Source organism: Rissa tridactyla, chromosome 6 (genome assembly GCF_028500815.1).
Source record: "Rissa tridactyla isolate bRisTri1 chromosome 6, bRisTri1.patW.cur.20221130, whole genome shotgun sequence".
NCBI classification, from domain to species: domain Eukaryota; kingdom Metazoa; phylum Chordata; class Aves; order Charadriiformes; family Laridae; genus Rissa; species Rissa tridactyla.
The window spans coordinates 17,000,744-17,018,478 of NC_071471.1; the positions used below are offsets into that span (position 1 = coordinate 17,000,744).

Sequence of the window (17,735 nt, forward strand, 5' to 3'; positions counted from 1 at the left end):
TTCACCAGAAAGATATAAAAGCAGCACCATGTCTCCTCCATTTACGAACAGTATTGAGCCACTTTGGTGGCTCCATAAAAAGCCTATGCTGAAAAACTATTGTAGGATCACAAGTGAAAAAAGCAACACAGACCCCATGTGTTCCCACAGTCCCATACCACCAGACGGGTAGAACCACACAAAGCTGAGAGGTCAGGCAGCGCTTGGGGAGTGGGAAAGGGAGTGCGAGGTGTGGGTTGCAGTAACCTCTGTATTCTTGGCCACTTTCCAGCCACTTCCCACCACACACATTTATGTGCATGATTAGTGTTCTTGCAGTCTTTGAATGCAGGCCAGATAATGAGTTCAAAACTCTTCATTAAAACATAATCTCTTCCTTGACTCCCTCAATCACACATACACACACATCCCTGGGCTACTGGATTGCCTTTCCTGCCCAGAGAGAGCTAATAACACTTTCCCAGAGCCAATTCCCCTTGTAAGGAACTACTTGTGTCACATATGTGTTTGGGATCAATAGGGACACTCTCTGCACTTGGCCTAATTAGCTCTAATGGAGGCAGAGAACAAAATCCAAACCATGTGTTTGGGCCCTCCTCTGAACTGAATACAAGCAGTTTCACGCTGACCTGCTAGCCCTTCCACCCAAAAGCACTGGTGCTTAACAGTCTCTGGATCTTTAACAGTTCCCTGGGTCCTTCCACACGGCCCTCCCCAAGCACGTGAAGCCTGGCTGGGGCTGTGGGTAGGGCTTTGTTTTCTTTCCCAATGGTTTTACAGGCTGCCTTTCTTCCTTCCCCTGCATTTGGGGGCACTGGGCATCCCCGGGGTTGTGAGTGGCTTGGGAGTTTCAATGAGAGAGGTTTATCGTAGAGATAAAAGAATCCTGTCTGAATCATCATCACAGACTCTGATGATGATTTTCAGCAGTATTTCTTCATGATTTAAGTTGCACTGGAATACTTTTCACAGAGAATGGATTTCTAGTACATTACTTTCATAAATGATTTTGGAAAATCTCTCTTGAGGTTTAAAACGCATATGGAAGTTTATCAGTGAAGAGGTAAATCCTGCCACATCTTTTCCCTGACTAGAGGTGGGATGAGGATGTTCAGATTTGGTTCTCTCAAGAGCTTTACAACTACATTATGAAGCGATAAAGGCACTTAATAGTTTGCATTATTTCAGTTTTTCATGTTGGTATTATATGGAAACGTTTCAAGTAAGCTGTCCCCAGGTATTCACACAACACTTCCTAAATCTACACACACAATTCTATAACGTATCAACAAAATTTCCTGCTATGTAAACCCTTTAGACCACAAACATGGCAAGAGTACTAAGAAAGGAAAGCATATTTTTCACCACACGTTTTCAGCAGAAGCAAAGGGCATGACTCAGTTTCCCTTCAGTCCTCGTGAGCAGAAAGAAGCCTGGCTTGCAATCTGAGCAATAAAATGGACTCAAGTCCCACACTCACAGCACCACCACAATGAGCCCTTCATTAGCTGGCACTTCCCGTCAGACTGTTAAAGGGGACACAGGTTTACCAAACAGCTAATCCTTGATAATGAAAAGTTTCCAACAAAGCCGCCTTTCCAGGGAGTCTGGGCATTTCCACATTAGCAAGAAGTGAATAGACAAAGTGGTTCAGGAAACCTGCCAAACAGTAGCTCATGCATCGAAACACAAAGACCCGCAGTCTCCAGGCAGCTAAAGAAAAAATACAGTAGTGTTTTGAGTTGCTTCTTGTCATCACAGTTACTTTCTTCTTCACTTTCTTTCATATTATTTCATGAATAGTCTTCAAATTATAAAATATATACACATTTGTCTCTTAAATGTCACTTGCAAATATTAATCAGTCTCTGCACTGCCTTATCCCACTCTCCATGGGAGACAGAGGTTTCCTCTCTTTGCCGTGGGCCTCTTCTGGACACATGCCACTTTTCTTACTATCAGTCCCTAAGCAACTGTAACACCATTGACTGCTACCCATTCATTTCCTCAGGGTTTTGTTTTATTTTGGTATTTAATAGGCTGACAATTGGATCTTTTCCTTTTGGGGTCTATTTTAAGAAGGCTTTGTTTAATCAGATGCAATTAAGCATTTATGATCCAAGGTAAGTATTTTTCCTTTAGAATTGTAAAGGCAATGCATATTATTTGGATTTGGGTAAAGAATGTCAGGATTAACATCAAAACATAAAATATAAGGGTTATGGAAACACCTTTTCATTTTGACAGAAGGACATGCCTTCAGGATGGCTGAAGAAGCAGTTCAAAAGGACAGAGAAAGGACAGGGAACTGCTGGAGAGGGGACAGCAAAGGGCTACCAAGATGATTAGGGGACTGGAACACCTCTCTTATGAAGAAAGGCTGAGGGATTTGGGTCTCTTCAGTCTGGAAAAGAGATGGCTGAGGGGGGTATCTTATCAACGTTTATAAATACTTAAAGGATGGGTGTCAGGAGGATGGGGCCAGGCTCTTTTCAGTGGTGCCCAGTGACGGGACAAGGGATAATGGGCACAAACTTGAACATAGGAAGTTCCACCTAAACATGAGGAGGAACTTCTTTCCTGTGAGGGTGGCAGAGCCCTGGCACAGGCTGCCCAGAGAGGTGGTGGAGTCTCCGTCTCTGGAGACATTCAAAACCCACCTGGACGCATTCCTGTGCAACCTGCTCTGGGTGACCCTGCTCTGGCAGGGGGTTGGACTAGATGATCTCCAGAGGTCCCTTCCAAACCCTGCCATTCTGTGAGAAGCTGTAGGAAGGGTGGACGGGTTTGAGTATGGAAGCACAAGGTGTACATAACCCCCAGTACACACTGGAGCTCTAGAAGGGACCATGCCACCCATGTTCACCTTCCCTGCAAGCAGGAGGACAGCACAGCACGTGTGTGTTGTACCTTCTCATAAAAAAGAGCAATGCACTTCAGCATGCACAAAACAGTTCTGGCTATTCTTGAGTTATCCATCAATCCCTTCATTTTTTCTCTCCAATGGAATATGAAGGTACTGTGGACTTCACTGGGAGCGCACATTGCTCAGTCTCATGTGTATGGTGGAGCAAAGAAAGGGAGCTTGTAGGGACAAAGGTAACTCGTGTAACCCAGGACTGAAAACCCTTGAGACAGAACTAGGCTGACACCCGATGGTTCAAGTTCAAGTCTGAGGACAGTTATGCTACTGCTCATGCTGGTTTGTAGACAGACAACTCCACTTCCTATGTCAGTCACTTTAAAGAAGAAGCTTTTATGTCGTCACCCATTTAGGTCTAATCAATTAATATTCCAGCAGGATTGGCCAGATGCGGAATTCAGCTCAGAAAGTCACTGTCAGTGCCGCCGAAGCGGTTCCCTTTGCAGCAGGCCGCCTCGGTGCCGGCAGCCACCAGAGGGCAAGCTGCCCCCGCGCCAACCCTGGCCCCAGGAGCCCTCTCCTGACTCGGCTTCACCCTTCCCATTTTCTTCAAATACAGCTGAGCAAATACATTTTTGGACTGAGCTGGGGCTTGGGGAAAGGCACTAACCCGCCTGTGTCACCTAAGGGGCAAGAGAAAGATGAACCAAACATCAAGAGTCTCTCCAAATCAGGCTCCTGAAAGGACCCTATTTCAACCCACGTAGTCTGTTACCTTTCTAAAAAACATTTGTGGGAGACAAAGGTTGCAAACCTTCTCAGTTTTTATTTTTTCTAAACTAAGTCACTAAGACTTGCAGTGAAAGGGTAACAATGACATCTGCTTCAAGCCTTAGGTACTGAAGGTCTGCGACCTCTATGTGATGTACAAGAGGTTTTTGCGCCGAGAGCCCAACCATAACACAGTGCTGGTGGCGACGTGAGGCTTTGCCAGGAATCACAGCTACTTTGCCAAGAAAGCTCCAGCTTGTGAGGGAGGGTCACTCATGACAGTTTACTTTTGTAGTAGTCTGTTGACCTCTAGACTGAGTCTGATCCATCATCTTGCTGAATATTTCCTAGCATGCCCATGGGTGTACAGGCACAGTAATTTTCAGTGTGCTGCTCTACCCCCACAGCAAGAGGGGACTGCCATCTCTTGTCAACAGAGAACAGCCACAAGAGCACTCCACAATGGCATCCAACCTGCCGCTTTGGAGGTGCTCAATCAGAGAGCTCCAACTATTTCATACCATGTCCATCACTGACAGTTAGGGTCGACCTTAACACCACCACCAAAGGCATGCCTGCTTCCCCTGCCTATCTTTTTCCCAGAGCCATATCAATACCTCAGGTGCATCTCACAAACTCAGCCAAAGTGCAGAGGAGTGGCTGAGCCCTTTCCTTGTGGCCTGTTTCTGCAAAGTGCCTGGGACTTGTATGCTAGAAACCAGCCAGCACGTTTCAGCTCCACATTCCCCATGTCCCTTCACTCCCACCCATGGGTACAGACCATCAGTTTGCAAACAAAGATGTGGAATGTCTCTACTTCATAACAGAGATGTACAAAATTGCATTAGTGCTTTGACTAAACTTAATACAGCAGAGATTAAATCAGGTAGCTCAGGCTGGTTCAGAACAATCCACAGTCCAACCAAGATGAGTGTTCCTCGTCTTAAAAGTCTAAGGCAAATAATTGAGACTTGGGTCTCAATTCTTCTACAAGATTCTCTACTTAAGGAAAAAAAAAAAAAGCATATAAATCACTTTGAAGATCTAGGGCCAAGAATGTAAAATAAGGCTTACCATCAGAGCAGTATGATTTCCGCAGCCTTTAAGCTCAGTGAAGTTGCCATTTTGGGGTCCTCTCCTTCTTGTTTATTTGTCACAATAAACTAATTGAACCAAATAAATTATATCATTTTCTCTTTTGGACTAAATGAATGGATAAGCCTCATTTGCATTTGGCAGGCTAGCACAGTCCATTCTGCAGTCTTGACAGATATTGCATATAATGGTCTCCTTTTTGTTCAGCTCTGCTGTCCAAATGTTGAAAGAATCTTTACACATTATACTCTGTCACTAAAAGACAAAAGCTAAAGTGTAACTGAGGTTTTGCATCTATGAAGCATCTCTGTGCTCTGCTAAACAACAGCTTGCTCCCCAAGAGGCAGAACCAATGAAGCCTGGTTTCCTGCAGATTTTTGTCCCCTAATAGACCTTCTACTCAGCACATGAGCTCTGTTCCCACCCATACTCCTTACACATTGCCCTGTCAATAAATGCTGACTGGCCGGATGGGGCTTGTCAATAAAAACACACACTAGAAGAGCTCCCTCAGTAACAGCACTAATTTGGACGTTCCTCTTATACTCAACTGCCAGTGCTCATGAAGCTTGCAGGAAGCTTTGATACTTCTACCTCCCTTTTAAATTTGGTTAAAAATTGCCAGTAGTTTCAAAAGTTACACGCAGGGAGACAGACAAAGGTCTCTCAATTGCCTCAATCCCTTAGGAATTAAGCTAAAAGTTTACTAAAAAGTGAGTCTTCAAATTCTTCATGACTATAAAAGATGGTCCTTTGCCATTTGAGGAGTTAGAGTATTCATTCTGACACTGGGTACAATTGCATTCTTTCACTGCCTATTTTGGGACAGTTAGGACTCCCAATAACCCACTCCTTTCACAGATGTGATGGCAGCAGTTTCCATGGACTGGTGTACACGTATGGACAGAAACACATCCATAGCCTCCAGGGATGCAGATTTTGATAAAAAGTATTCCAACCCTATGTGGAAAAAAATCCTGCTAAACTCTGAACACAAACACTTTTAGTGAGTGTCAAGCCATCATTGGGAAGTTGCTTTAGCACTTCATCTTCCAAGGTTTGAGCTCAGTTTTTCCCTATTATAGGATCATAGAATAGTTGGGGTTGGAAGGGACTTTTAAAGATCATCTAGTCTAATGTCCCCTGCAATGGGCAGGGACGTCTTCAACTAGATCAGGTTGCTCAGAGTCCCGTCCAACCTGATGTGGAATGTTTCCAGAATGTTTCCAGGGGCAGCTCCCACCTTTCTGAGCAACCTGGTCCAGTGTTTCACCACCCTCATTGTAAAAACTTTCATCCCTGTATCTAGCTAAACCTACCCTCTTTTAGTTTAAAGCCATTACCCCTTGTCCTATTGCAACAGGCCCTGCTAAAAAGTCTGCCCCGTCTTTCTTACAAGTCCCCTTCAAGTACAGGAAGGCCACTGCAAGGTCTCCCCAGAGCCTTCTCTTCTCCAGGCTGAACAACCCCAACTCTCTCAGCCTGTCCTCACAGCAGAGGTGCTCCAGCCCTCCAATCATTTTTGTGGCCCTCCTCTGGACCCGTTCCAACGGGTCCATGTCTTTCCTGTGCTGAGGGCCCCAGAGCTGAATGCAGCACTCCAGGTGGGATCTCACCAGCGTGGAGTAGAGGGACAGAATCCCCTCCTTCAACCTGCTGGCCATGCTGCTTTTGATGCAGACCAGGATGTGGTTGGCTTTCTGGACTGCAAGCGTGCATTGCTGGCTCATGTACAGCTTTTCATCCACCAGTACCCCCAAGTCCTTCTCAGCAGGGCTGGTCTTAATCCCTTCATCACCCAGCCTGGGGGGAGATACACCTTATAATTAGAAGTACCTTGCATACTTTCGCATACATGCTGTGTACAGTCCGAAGTCTCACAAAATGGTTCTCCAAGAAAACCTGGTGAAAATAACAACAATTGAAAGCAATATATCCTGCAGAATATGCATCTTAATTATGATCCTGAATCTGCCCTAAGAGTCCCCAGAGGGAACTAAGAGTGGGTATGAAATTATTCATCAATTTCACCTAACCAAGACATTTCCAATATTCCATTCCTCATTGTTTCCACTTCCCTGAATGCAAACCATAGACTAATTTTAGCTTCATTTTAAAAGAAGACTAAAGCTGATAATCTTGAGTCAGTGAGGCAACAGGTAGAAATTGTAAGATCCACCTACAGTGCAGTCATACTCCTCAACAGCCTACCTTGCAGTGGACCCTGCCACCTATATCCAAAGCTAGTGGACAAATTCTGATTTGAAATCATACTGGATCAGGTAAAGCACCTGATGGAAGCACAAATTCCCCAGGGACCTGTTCACTTTGTCACCTGAAAGAAGACAGGAACTGAGTGCTGGCAACAAGAAACAAAGGACTTCGGAATCTCAAGCTAGCACTGCATTGAGAGAAGGGATGTCTTTAAACCATGAACTTTGCCCTCACTGAGGAACAGTGAGATGGGAAGACAAACAAGTTAGGCCTTCCATACTGCTGAACAACTGAGTCTTGCTACAAACTCCAGAGAACGAGAAAACAACCACCAGAAGCAGGCATCTATCATGTGGAATTAGCTTTACGAGCATCCCAGTGCTCTTTATATAGTGCCTAGCATAGCCACAAGTGGAGATGTCAACACTAATGTAAAATGGAGATACCAAAATGCACTCTACGGCCCTGCTGAGCTAGCAGGAGCTAGGCCAGGTTCGCCACGAATAGGAGCTACTGTTGGCATAACCTGCAACAGGGGGAAACATTTCACAAACATCTGAAGAAAGCCAGAGCAGCCGTACATAAAGGAAGTAGCTCCATGCTCTCCTCAGGCCAACTCCTTGTCCTTATTGACTGTGAGCCCAGGGGTTTACACGCCAGCTTCCATAGGAAGTAATGCTCTGCACCAGGCAAGCAAAGAAGACACTGCACAGAAACAGTTACAACAAAAAAAGAAGCTACAGTGATGCAAGCCTAAATGTCATGCTGTAAACAGGGGCTTACTGTTGAATACATCTGCCTTATATCTACTACTTTAAACAGATGCCAAGGAAAAGCCTGGGTTTGAGTCAATCTAAACTGAAAATAGTTATAGGAAATAATATTGTGGGTTGCTTTCGATCTTTGGGATTCATTAATTCCTAAAATAAAAAAGGATAGACATTATACGAGTGTTAGGTTATCTGCATTCAGTTCCTTGCTCTGTCTCAGACGTTCTGAATGACCCCGAGCAAATAATTCACTGTATCCAACCCTCAGTCTCCTTTTGCTACATCACAAAAGATACTGGAAGACTGAATTCATGAAGGCGGCATTCAAACACCATGGTGATAAGTTCTATACCAAAAAAAAAGTTCTATGAAAAAAAAAGTACAGGCATATTTAAAGGAAAAGATAATGCTGTCCTGACTCTCTGTAAATTATGTGTTCTCCTGAAAGGTCTCCTCCTCCAAGCTCTTTTGGGTTTTGTTCTTTACCATAAAAAATCTTAAGCGTTTGCAAAGTAACAAAACATTTTCTAGCATTCTGTTTTCCTTCTTTGCAAAGGACATTGTCATCTTCTAAGTCCTTTTTTACATTAAAAGTTAATACAAGTTACTAGAAAGCTAATGGTGAATTTATTACATACCAATTCCATGTTTAAATTAAGCTTTTCCAATCAGAAACTCATTCTCTAGACTGCAGAGCAAGTATCTGAGAAGTATAATCATTGTATGCAACAATTTCAGCTGTCATGTACTAACAAACACATATCACCAATGAACTCTTTCTCCAACAGCCTTTGAAGTACCAGAATGAAAGCAAGTTCTAACTGCAGACAAATGAATCCATATTCTGTCTTTGCTTTCAGAGCTTGCTCTGCCAGCAAACAGAGAATAACCGACACTACGCTTCATCAATTCAGGAGAAAATACTCAGCACAACTCCAACACAGAAGGCAATAGAGATCTGTAGTACCTTCGTAATCATAATTCAGGTAACAAACACACAAGACCGATTACTTAGCAGGCCTTTTTACTGGTATTTAAACAAAGACAAAAAAAAAACAAACCAAAAAAAACCAAACAGAAGACAGTGTTCGATGATGCAGGGTAAGAGCTCACCTCTATCTGATAGAAATATATTTCATTTGTAATGTGAAATGCTGACTTTTGACAGACAATTCACATAGACCGCTGCCTGGAGGCAAGGATTACTGAAAATACTTTCTGGACAGTCATTTTACAGATAAGTACACAGCAGCATCTGAACTGACACACCTGCTACTAAAGTCTGCATGGCCTCCCGCACATTTCTGGATGCTGGAGTTCTATTACTTGCAGGCGGTAGTATATTGAGATTTTTTGTGGAGTCCCCTAATAAAATGAGGTCCGTGTGTGTCCAGTGATCATAGCTATCTCCAATCTGAATAGACTCACTGGTTCAGACCCACACCAAAAGTCTGTACTGTTAGCCACAGGACCCACATTTGCTCCAAGAATCTGCATAGTCCAAAATATCAGCCATTACTTCACATCTATGTTCCTTAAGGGAGGGATTTTCAAAAATGCAAGAATAACATTGTCAACAAAAGACTTCTTGATCTTTCAAAATTTTATTCTATACTTATGAATTCCAAAGGATATTTCATTTGCTAAGCTGCAAATAAGAGAACTCATCCTCTGCACCCGCCACTTGTGGAGGTCAGTCCTACAGTTATTTTGACTGCATGACCACAATGACATATGACATTTAACAAAAAGTCTTTGTACAGTTGATCTCTGTATCTCCTTCCATGTTTGCTGCCAAGAGAAACCCATACTCTTTCTCCACTAAAAAACACGCTTGAAACAAATGCAGGCTTCTCATATTCAACATAATACATACTCAGGACATCATTATTTATATGAGATCTTTCTTTTCTATTACTTTAAATGTCATTGTGCAGCTAGAAGGCATAATCTGCATAATGAAAATCCAGAAGGAAAAATGTGAATGTACTCAGTGGTTAAATTTCACTTGCCAAACACATAAGATGGCTTCAGAGACATTTTGTGTCTTCTTGGAGGTTTTTCATACAGTGTTTCACCAAGACGTCACTGCTCTGTAACCCACTGGCTGTCACTGCACCCCTGGGAGGACTCTGCTTCCCTAAGAACTTACTACATCCCAAAGTACAAGTGGTATAAACACTAAGAAAAGGAGATACAGACGACAGATGTTCATGCTGCATCAGATAAATTTGCTGGCGATTGGTGTGAGGTGTTTGGTCCCAACATACTAACTTACTTTACTCCACCTGCTGCAACAGCTAGAAATACATACAATTCAGTATTTCCCTCTAGGACTGCAATGATTACTACACGGTAATGTCAATATAAATGGGACAGGAAGAGTTCTGCCTAATAGAGAAATGGGAACAGTATGCTCTTTGTTAAGCTTTCCTTTGCAATAAATACACTGATCATATTCTCTGACCAAGGCATAACATTAGTCTTTCACCTCATCCTTTAAATACATCTCAGATGTGTTAAAGACAGCAGAAAGCCAAACTGGATATAAACAATGTCTGTTCCGAGCTTATTACAAAACTGTATTTCAGGGATTCTCTCCCTTGAGTAGCAACACAGCCTTTTTTGCAGAAAATAGCCAAAACAATTCAATGTCACTATCAATGCCACCAGGCTGACAACAGACACCAGAAAGGAAGTACTTCCTGACAAACAGGATGGCATGTGGAGACTCTCTTCTCCATGCCAGGGACAGCTCCCTCTCTGTCAGCTGAGGAACTGTCTCTCCGTTGTCCACTTTAACTCCTGATTCACGCTTCACTAAACCTTCTCTTGGCAGTCAGACAGATCCATTGTGTCACATGCCTCCATCAGGAAGACAAGGAGCTGACAGGAAACCCCCCTGGCTAAACAAACCCCAGTTAATGCCAGCTTGCCATTTTTCACATCCCTGTCATCATCCCTCTGGTATGTGCTAATGACTGTACAAGATCAAATTGCTGGCGATGGTCACAGAGCTGGGTTCTGAACTAGCACTTGGAGACACGGGCTAAATCATCAGCACCTGACAAACCACAGACCACTCTGTGAGACGTACCAAGATACACCAGTACAAGGTGCTAACCAGGTAGGCTCTGTAGTGATAGGACGAGGGGTGACGGTTTTAAACTGAAAGAGGGGAAATTTACATTAGATATCAGGAAGAAATTCTTTACTCTGAGGGTGGTGAGGCACTGGAACAGGTTGCCCGGGGAAGCTGTGGCTGCCCCATCCCTGGAGGTGCTCAAGGCCAGGCTGGATGGGGCTTTGAGCAGCCTGGTCCAGTGGGAGGTGTCCCTGCCCAGGGCAGGGGGTTGGAACTAGGTGATCTTCAGTGTCCCAACTCTAACCTTTCTATGATTCTATGCTTTGTTCCATCAGTAGTGAATACTGCCATCCACTACAGGAGTCCCACGGCATTAATGCGTTTTCTGGCTTTCTATTCCCTAGTAATACAGCACTTCGTATAAAATCAGAAGCAGACAGCAGGTCTTCTCTCCCTCCAGCAACAGCTACTCTTTCAGTACTAAGGGCAGGAGAAGAAAAGATGCTCACCTTCACTGAGTTAATAACTCCCACTGTGCTTTGACTTGCATTGTTGACTCTACTCCCATTCAGACAGAAGCATCTAGCTTGAATTTAGCGATGCCTTAAATCCAAGCCAAGAAGAGACAAGCAGGATAAATCTTGAGTGCTATTGACTTTCAATCCCCTTATTATAAACAGAAAGTTGGACACTGAATTACTATCCATCAACTGCAAGTTCAACTATAGAGTCACTCCATGAGGTAGATGGTCACAGCACAGTGCAGTTTCTGCTCTTTCGAGAGGGTACGAACTTGAACTGAGTAGTTTAATGGAGATAAGTATTGCATTGTCTGCCAACTGCCCTTCTTTTACCCAGCTGCCTCTTAGCTCCAGCTTCCTGCTCCCCCCTCTTTGAGACCTACGACTTTGCCTTTTTGACCTGTAATCTCTGCTGTGATTGTTAATGCCATATTTACAATAAAACTAACCCAAAAAATTGCTCTGGTCTTTTGTATCAGCCTAGGTATCTAGCATCCACTCTATCACTCCTAATACATTTGAGCGTTTCAACTTGCATATTTGTGTCACAGTTCTCTACTGCTGTGTTGATGACTGAATACACCCTTAAGTGGACAATTCACATTTAAAAGGAAAGACTTTGTTATGGTTTTTGCCAGACTGACTTGAGAGTAATGGGCAGGTATTGTCCCACACAAGCCTCACTGGCCTTCAGTCTTGAGTTAAGACAAGAGGAATTGACTGTGTACTATATGTGGGTATATTCCGAGCAGAACACACCAGCATATGAGCGCCATGCTTTTATTTCTCTGTGAGCCTCTGTCCATTTGCTTGTAAATAGCATGGAATATGAAACCGTGGCTCTCGTCTTCTGAGCAAGAGGTCAGACAGGTCAGCTACAGTTGTATAAAAGATGTGCATTTTTACAGGAGACCAAGGCCCAGTGTAATTAATGCAACCTAGTTAAGTCAAATGCAACAAACACTTCAAATGCCACAGCTTGCAATAATGAGAAATATCCCAGAAATTAAAAGTACAAACCTGATATAAACAAAAATTGGACAGTGAGGAAACTACCTTCTTTCCAAAGCCTGTTTTGACATCTGACGTCAAACTATTCAGATGCTGAAAGGGAACCTCATTTCCATACCAGTACTCTGTCCTCTTGAGAGCCTGGAATGGGGGGTTGAGGGGGTGGTAAAGTGAAGAGACTGAAAAATGACACAAACACACACAGTGGGAGTAACCTTGCAGAGATAATCAATGGCTCCCTAATGAGCAGCCGACTCTACTGAATATTGATTAGCTAGCATTGGCAAGTCTCTGCTCCGGGGAGGTCAGCACTCCTGCCAGCTGCCTTGTGTGAACACAAAGGAGGCCTCAGCAAAAGGCAAATTGTAAATGGCAGGTTTTATATGAGAGGCACCATTCAGGCCCTCAATAGAGGAAAAAACCCAAAAAGTATGGCCACAGCACTAGCAAGCACATAGCATCAGCAGTCCTTCTAACTATTATACCGTGCTATGAAACGCAATCCCAGGTTTGCCCTAATAAACTTGTTTTAAAGATTATCACTTGCAAATATGCATGATACTAGGAGTTGCTGCAGGTTCCTCTTCCCTTTTCAGAGACACGTGAAACGTGACGCTTTCACAGACATCTGCCCTCAGAAGCTTCGTCCAACGTTACACCTCAGAGTGTGTTTATACACTTCAAGGTGATACCGTACACCGATACCTAGGCTAGATACCTAGGCTCTAAGCATATGTCATGCACTTGAAGCAGCACAGCTGTGTGTTAGTACTCCACCCCTCTCACAGTACTCTCTGTTCCTACTCTTCCATTCAATACATACTATTTTAGTATCTTTACTTTTTCTATAAATAGTTAGATAATAATTTTATGATTACAGGCATTGGTAGACACCCACAGAGTTTAAACTGTTGAGGAAATTAGCTATTAGTGACTAAAAGGTTATCCTACCTTTTTAGAAGCTGAGAGTCTTTTCTCATAGGCTTTCTGTGGAAAGAGAAATTGTGACAGTCAGGGGAAAGAGATCTGGAAACTGTGCTCTTTAAAGAAAAAAAAAAAAAAAAAAAAGAAGAAAAGAAAAAAGTTCCAGTTCCTGCCTGGTGTAACTCATCCGACTTCAGTGAGGCTGTCCCAGGGTAGATTCGTCCCTCTGTCTTTGCCAAAAAGAGAACAACAGGAGCCAGCCAAAGGCATCTGCTTTTGCATTTCCTCAGTGAATCCGTTCATTATACTCTCATGATAGAGAAGCCGTAAACAAAGGCACTTCATGATGTTGCATTGTGCTACCCATAATTACATTGTATGTGCTTCATCAGTATACATGCTTCAGGGCACATTGCAAAAGCTTTCTATGTATTCAGGACTCTTTCTGAGAGGGTGGGTTAAATGAAGAGAGGGAAAAGCTAACAGTTAAAACAGAAAAGGAAAATCTAACAGTTACTTAGAGAGGAGTTCAGCATAAGAAGCAGGAGAGGCGGCTTTATATACACACGCTGCAAAAAAAGGCACTAATAAAATGCCTGCCTAGCAGTATCCCAGTTATTTTGTATGCCTTAATCCTTTCACCTACCCTTTAAGATTACAAACTCTCTAAAAAATGAATCATGTTTATACAGTGCTACCACATGAAAACCTCAATCTGGATGGGAACTCAGAAGAATTTTTGTAAAACAAAGCTCTCAGGCTAACTTTATATAAATGGCTCAACCATGCTCTGACTTCACAGTGATCTAAGTCAGGCGTAACTCCCTTACTTGGGAGTGTTAGGAAATTATAGTGTCAGATCATAAATAAGTCCTAAATTGTTTATTGCTTAGCAGATTAGCTTAGTGTGATTGCCAGTGTATGGTGCAAGTCATTTTGCCTCCGAGAAGAAATTCTGTTTATCTTGCAAACATTTACTGCTCCCACTAACACTGCCTTGGATGTAATAAAGTCCAGCAGGAATATAACGCTTCTGCTGAGAGCTGTGCTGTCAGACGACCAGAATCTGCCATCAGAACTGTATAATCCACAACCTGTTTAGAAGTATTTGCGTTTGAAAAGAACCTGAAAAAAAATAATCCTCAGATAACCACCACCCAGATGGGCAGGGGAGGGAGGCATTCGAGAGCTGGAAGCTGAGACTGGTCTGGGAAGAGGAGCACAGACAGAGGTAGCAAGCAAAGGTGAACACAGGGGCTGGTGGAGAGACAGAGTTTTGCAGCAAATTCTATTTTGTATTACCTGTATGCACATATAACTTATTCTGCTGCAAAAATCACAAGCTTAGGTTTGTTTGGGTTTTAATAGAAGTAATTATTTGGAAGCAAAAAGAGATAATAAAATGTGAGGTATATTGAAATACACTAAAAATGGCAGTCAACAATGTCAAATTGTTTTAAATGTTAGATTTCACTGTGGACAATGGAACAAAACAGTTTCAAAGTGCATGCATCAAGGCAGCATTTGGACAGTTTAACAGCAAACAGAAAGACTTATAAACCATGAAATCCCACTTTTAAAAAAAATATTACTGTTTTTCCCAAGTTTTCCCCTACTATTGTCAATTATGCCTCTGCTAGAGACCATAAAAGGAAAAGTTCAGACAGTTCTTTTCTAAACACTTGCGACATAAAGGTAAAAACTGTGGGGCTTGTGTTACTTGACAAGTGTTTACAGATGAGTAATTACAGCTAAAGCTCCTTCCTCTAGAAAGGACTGGACATACACATGTTGCCTTACTCACTGCTCAGGTGACAACAGCCATGAGGTATTGGGGAGCAGCTAGTCACGACTGTGTCTGAGTGACAGGGAAAGTAACCTGCCCATTTCTCACTAGAAATCCAGAGCCAAAAACCCTGCCTCATGTGGGCCCCAGGGTTTAGCATGTTACATACAGAGCATATCCCAGGAATTCTCTAACAGAAGCTGGCTCTGAAGGAAGTGATTACATAGCAACCTTTGAAAACCTTGCCATATGAGCCATGGACTTACTCCTAATGTTATTATTTAAAAGGTGCTTGTATTTATTCCCCAATCATCTTATTCATGAACTTGCCCTTCACAGAGATGAAATAAAGCCAGCAAAGGACACAGATAGACATTACGCCATCAGAAGACTCCCAGCCAAGGCATGGTTATTCCATGAAAATTCAGAAGTGTTGGAGACTTGCTCAGCTGGAGTTTCAAAGTTGTGCAATTCAGTGTAACTAAGAGGAAAGAATACCCAATGTAGTAAAATAATAACAATACTACTTTGCAGCAAAATATAGTCACTCCATAACAGTATAAGTCCTCCCAGCATTTATAAAAATAATTTATTATATTAATATTTTTTAATAACATTAGTTATTCAGCTCCACAGATGCCAAAGTCTTTTACAAAGAAAGGACCATCATTCAACTAGTTATTCAACTCCACAGATGCCAAAGTCTTTTACAAAGAAAGGACCATCATTTGCTCATTTTGCATTGTCTAGGGTTTGACCCTGCCATCGTGGCAGGCAGTCATACGGTGACTACTGGCTCAAAGAAATCCATGAGAGCTGCAGGAACCAACATGTGGCTTCTGCAAGAAATTTTCCGCAGACCTTGCGCTACAAAGAACAGAACTGAGAAACCTTTTAGACTTATGTGAAGGAATCTACTTCTAGAGGTCAAAAAGTCTTTAAGGACTCATTTTTTTAAAAATTCCTTTGGACTAATTAAACCAGATGTAATGCTTAGGAAAAGTGCCAACGTGCACCCCTGGAATTAGTTTGGCTTTCTCCAGAGCCTTAGTGCAGCCCCAAGAGTGAGTTGGTTCTGAACAAAACTACCTGTGTAAAACTGGATGAGACCCACATGTTGCCTCATCAGTTCTGCAGTTTAGACATATGGACGTGTCTATAAGGACCATCTAGTTGAACTGGAACCCAAGTCATCCACCCAAGACAACTATTCAATGCTCACCATTTCTGTGCAGTACTAAGATGCCACAGCCACAAGTTCTCTGCGAGTACTGAATTGGGGAAAAGTACAGCAGGCTCCATTCACGGGGCTTTAAGCAAAAGCTTCACTCTGGGCAAGTCTAGGTCTGGGCCGCAACGAAGGCTGAAATACAAAGCTGCATGCAGCCCCAAGTGCTGTGTTTCAAGTGGCTTGGGATCAAACCCATCCTGATTTGCACCCAAACCGATATAACATTCCAGGCTTGCTTGAAACTTAGCCAACTGTTGCTGAAGGGTTCACGAACTTTATTGAACTTGCCCTGAACTTTGCATTGGAAATGAAAAAGTAAAATAGTACTTTCAAGTTGAAGATTCTGCCTTAAGACATTTTGTCCATCTCCGACACGGATGCCTTATAAAAAAAATAATTGGTGCTGTATTTTACACAGTGATCCCAAACCCCATTCCTCATACACACTTTCCCAGATTCCCCTTTCTATATGTCTAAGGACTTCTGCTACCTTATCAGCTTCACAGAAACTATGATCTTTAAGACGAGGAAGAAAATCCCCAGCTACAGAAACACTTTAGGCTATGCATAGTTCTTTCACTCACAGGAGTAAAATCCCTCCATCCCAAAAATCTTACCTAAGTAATGATAACGATATATTCTTAAAGCTTTTCCAAGGCCAAATGAAAAGTTACTTTTGATTTTTAAGAAAAGTCATAAAATAATATAGAAGGACTTTGAAAAGTAATCATGGTCCTGTCAGCAGTAGTAACTCCAATTTTAGATTCACAGATTCCATTATGTGCCTTTATTTATTAGTCTGCTATATATAGCCCTTTGCTATTCACCATGGCAGCTTTGAATGGCAGTTATGGCAGCTTTGAATCTTCCCAGTAGCAAGTGCTCCACTGGGTTTTTTTGGATGAGTCCATGTTCTTCTCAATGTGGTATCTCTCCTCAGTTTTGGCATCCATTTTTAAGAAACTTCAAAGCTCTGTCTCAGAACAAGCACTGCAGGCCTGGGGAGCTTTAAGATAAACTGCAAAGCAGTTTGTAAAGATAAGAAGGCAGCAGACTGAAGACTGAACCATCTGTTCAACTCTTGAAGCTTGAACTGTTTAAATAAATAGGATTCAATTTAAAGCAAAATCAGTTTATCCCTGAACAATGAAGCTTAACGAAACTTGTCCTAGAATAGCCTCCAACACTATCCACTTTTCTCCATGCTCATTTTCAAGCTGTTTGAATTGCCAGCTCTTTTTTTTTATGTAACTCCCTATTTTTTGCAAAGAATTACCATTTTTGTAGTGGCAGTATTAAACCATTTCAAAAATTAGTTTACACAAACCTCACTGATATTCTGAAAACTAAAAAAAAAAAAAACAAACCAAACCAGAAAAAAAACCCTCACTATTATCTTCTTCTAAACCATTTCACATCACCAAGGACTGCATATTTGAAAACAAACTAAGTTACTGGAGTCCT

The 17,735-nt window shown here is 42.4% G+C and overlaps 1 protein-coding gene across 1 annotated transcript in view; it reads right to left on the minus strand.

The window, feature by feature from the left end:
• ARHGEF4 (Rho guanine nucleotide exchange factor 4) overlaps positions 1 to 17,735 on the minus strand; it is a 217,691-nt gene that overhangs the window by 189,578 nt on the left and 10,378 nt on the right. The window contains exon 2 of the mRNA XM_054206849.1: positions 13,282 to 13,317. Coding sequence (XP_054062824.1) covers positions 13,282 to 13,317 — 36 coding nt within the window. The remainder of the gene's footprint in view (positions 1 to 13,281; positions 13,318 to 17,735) is intronic.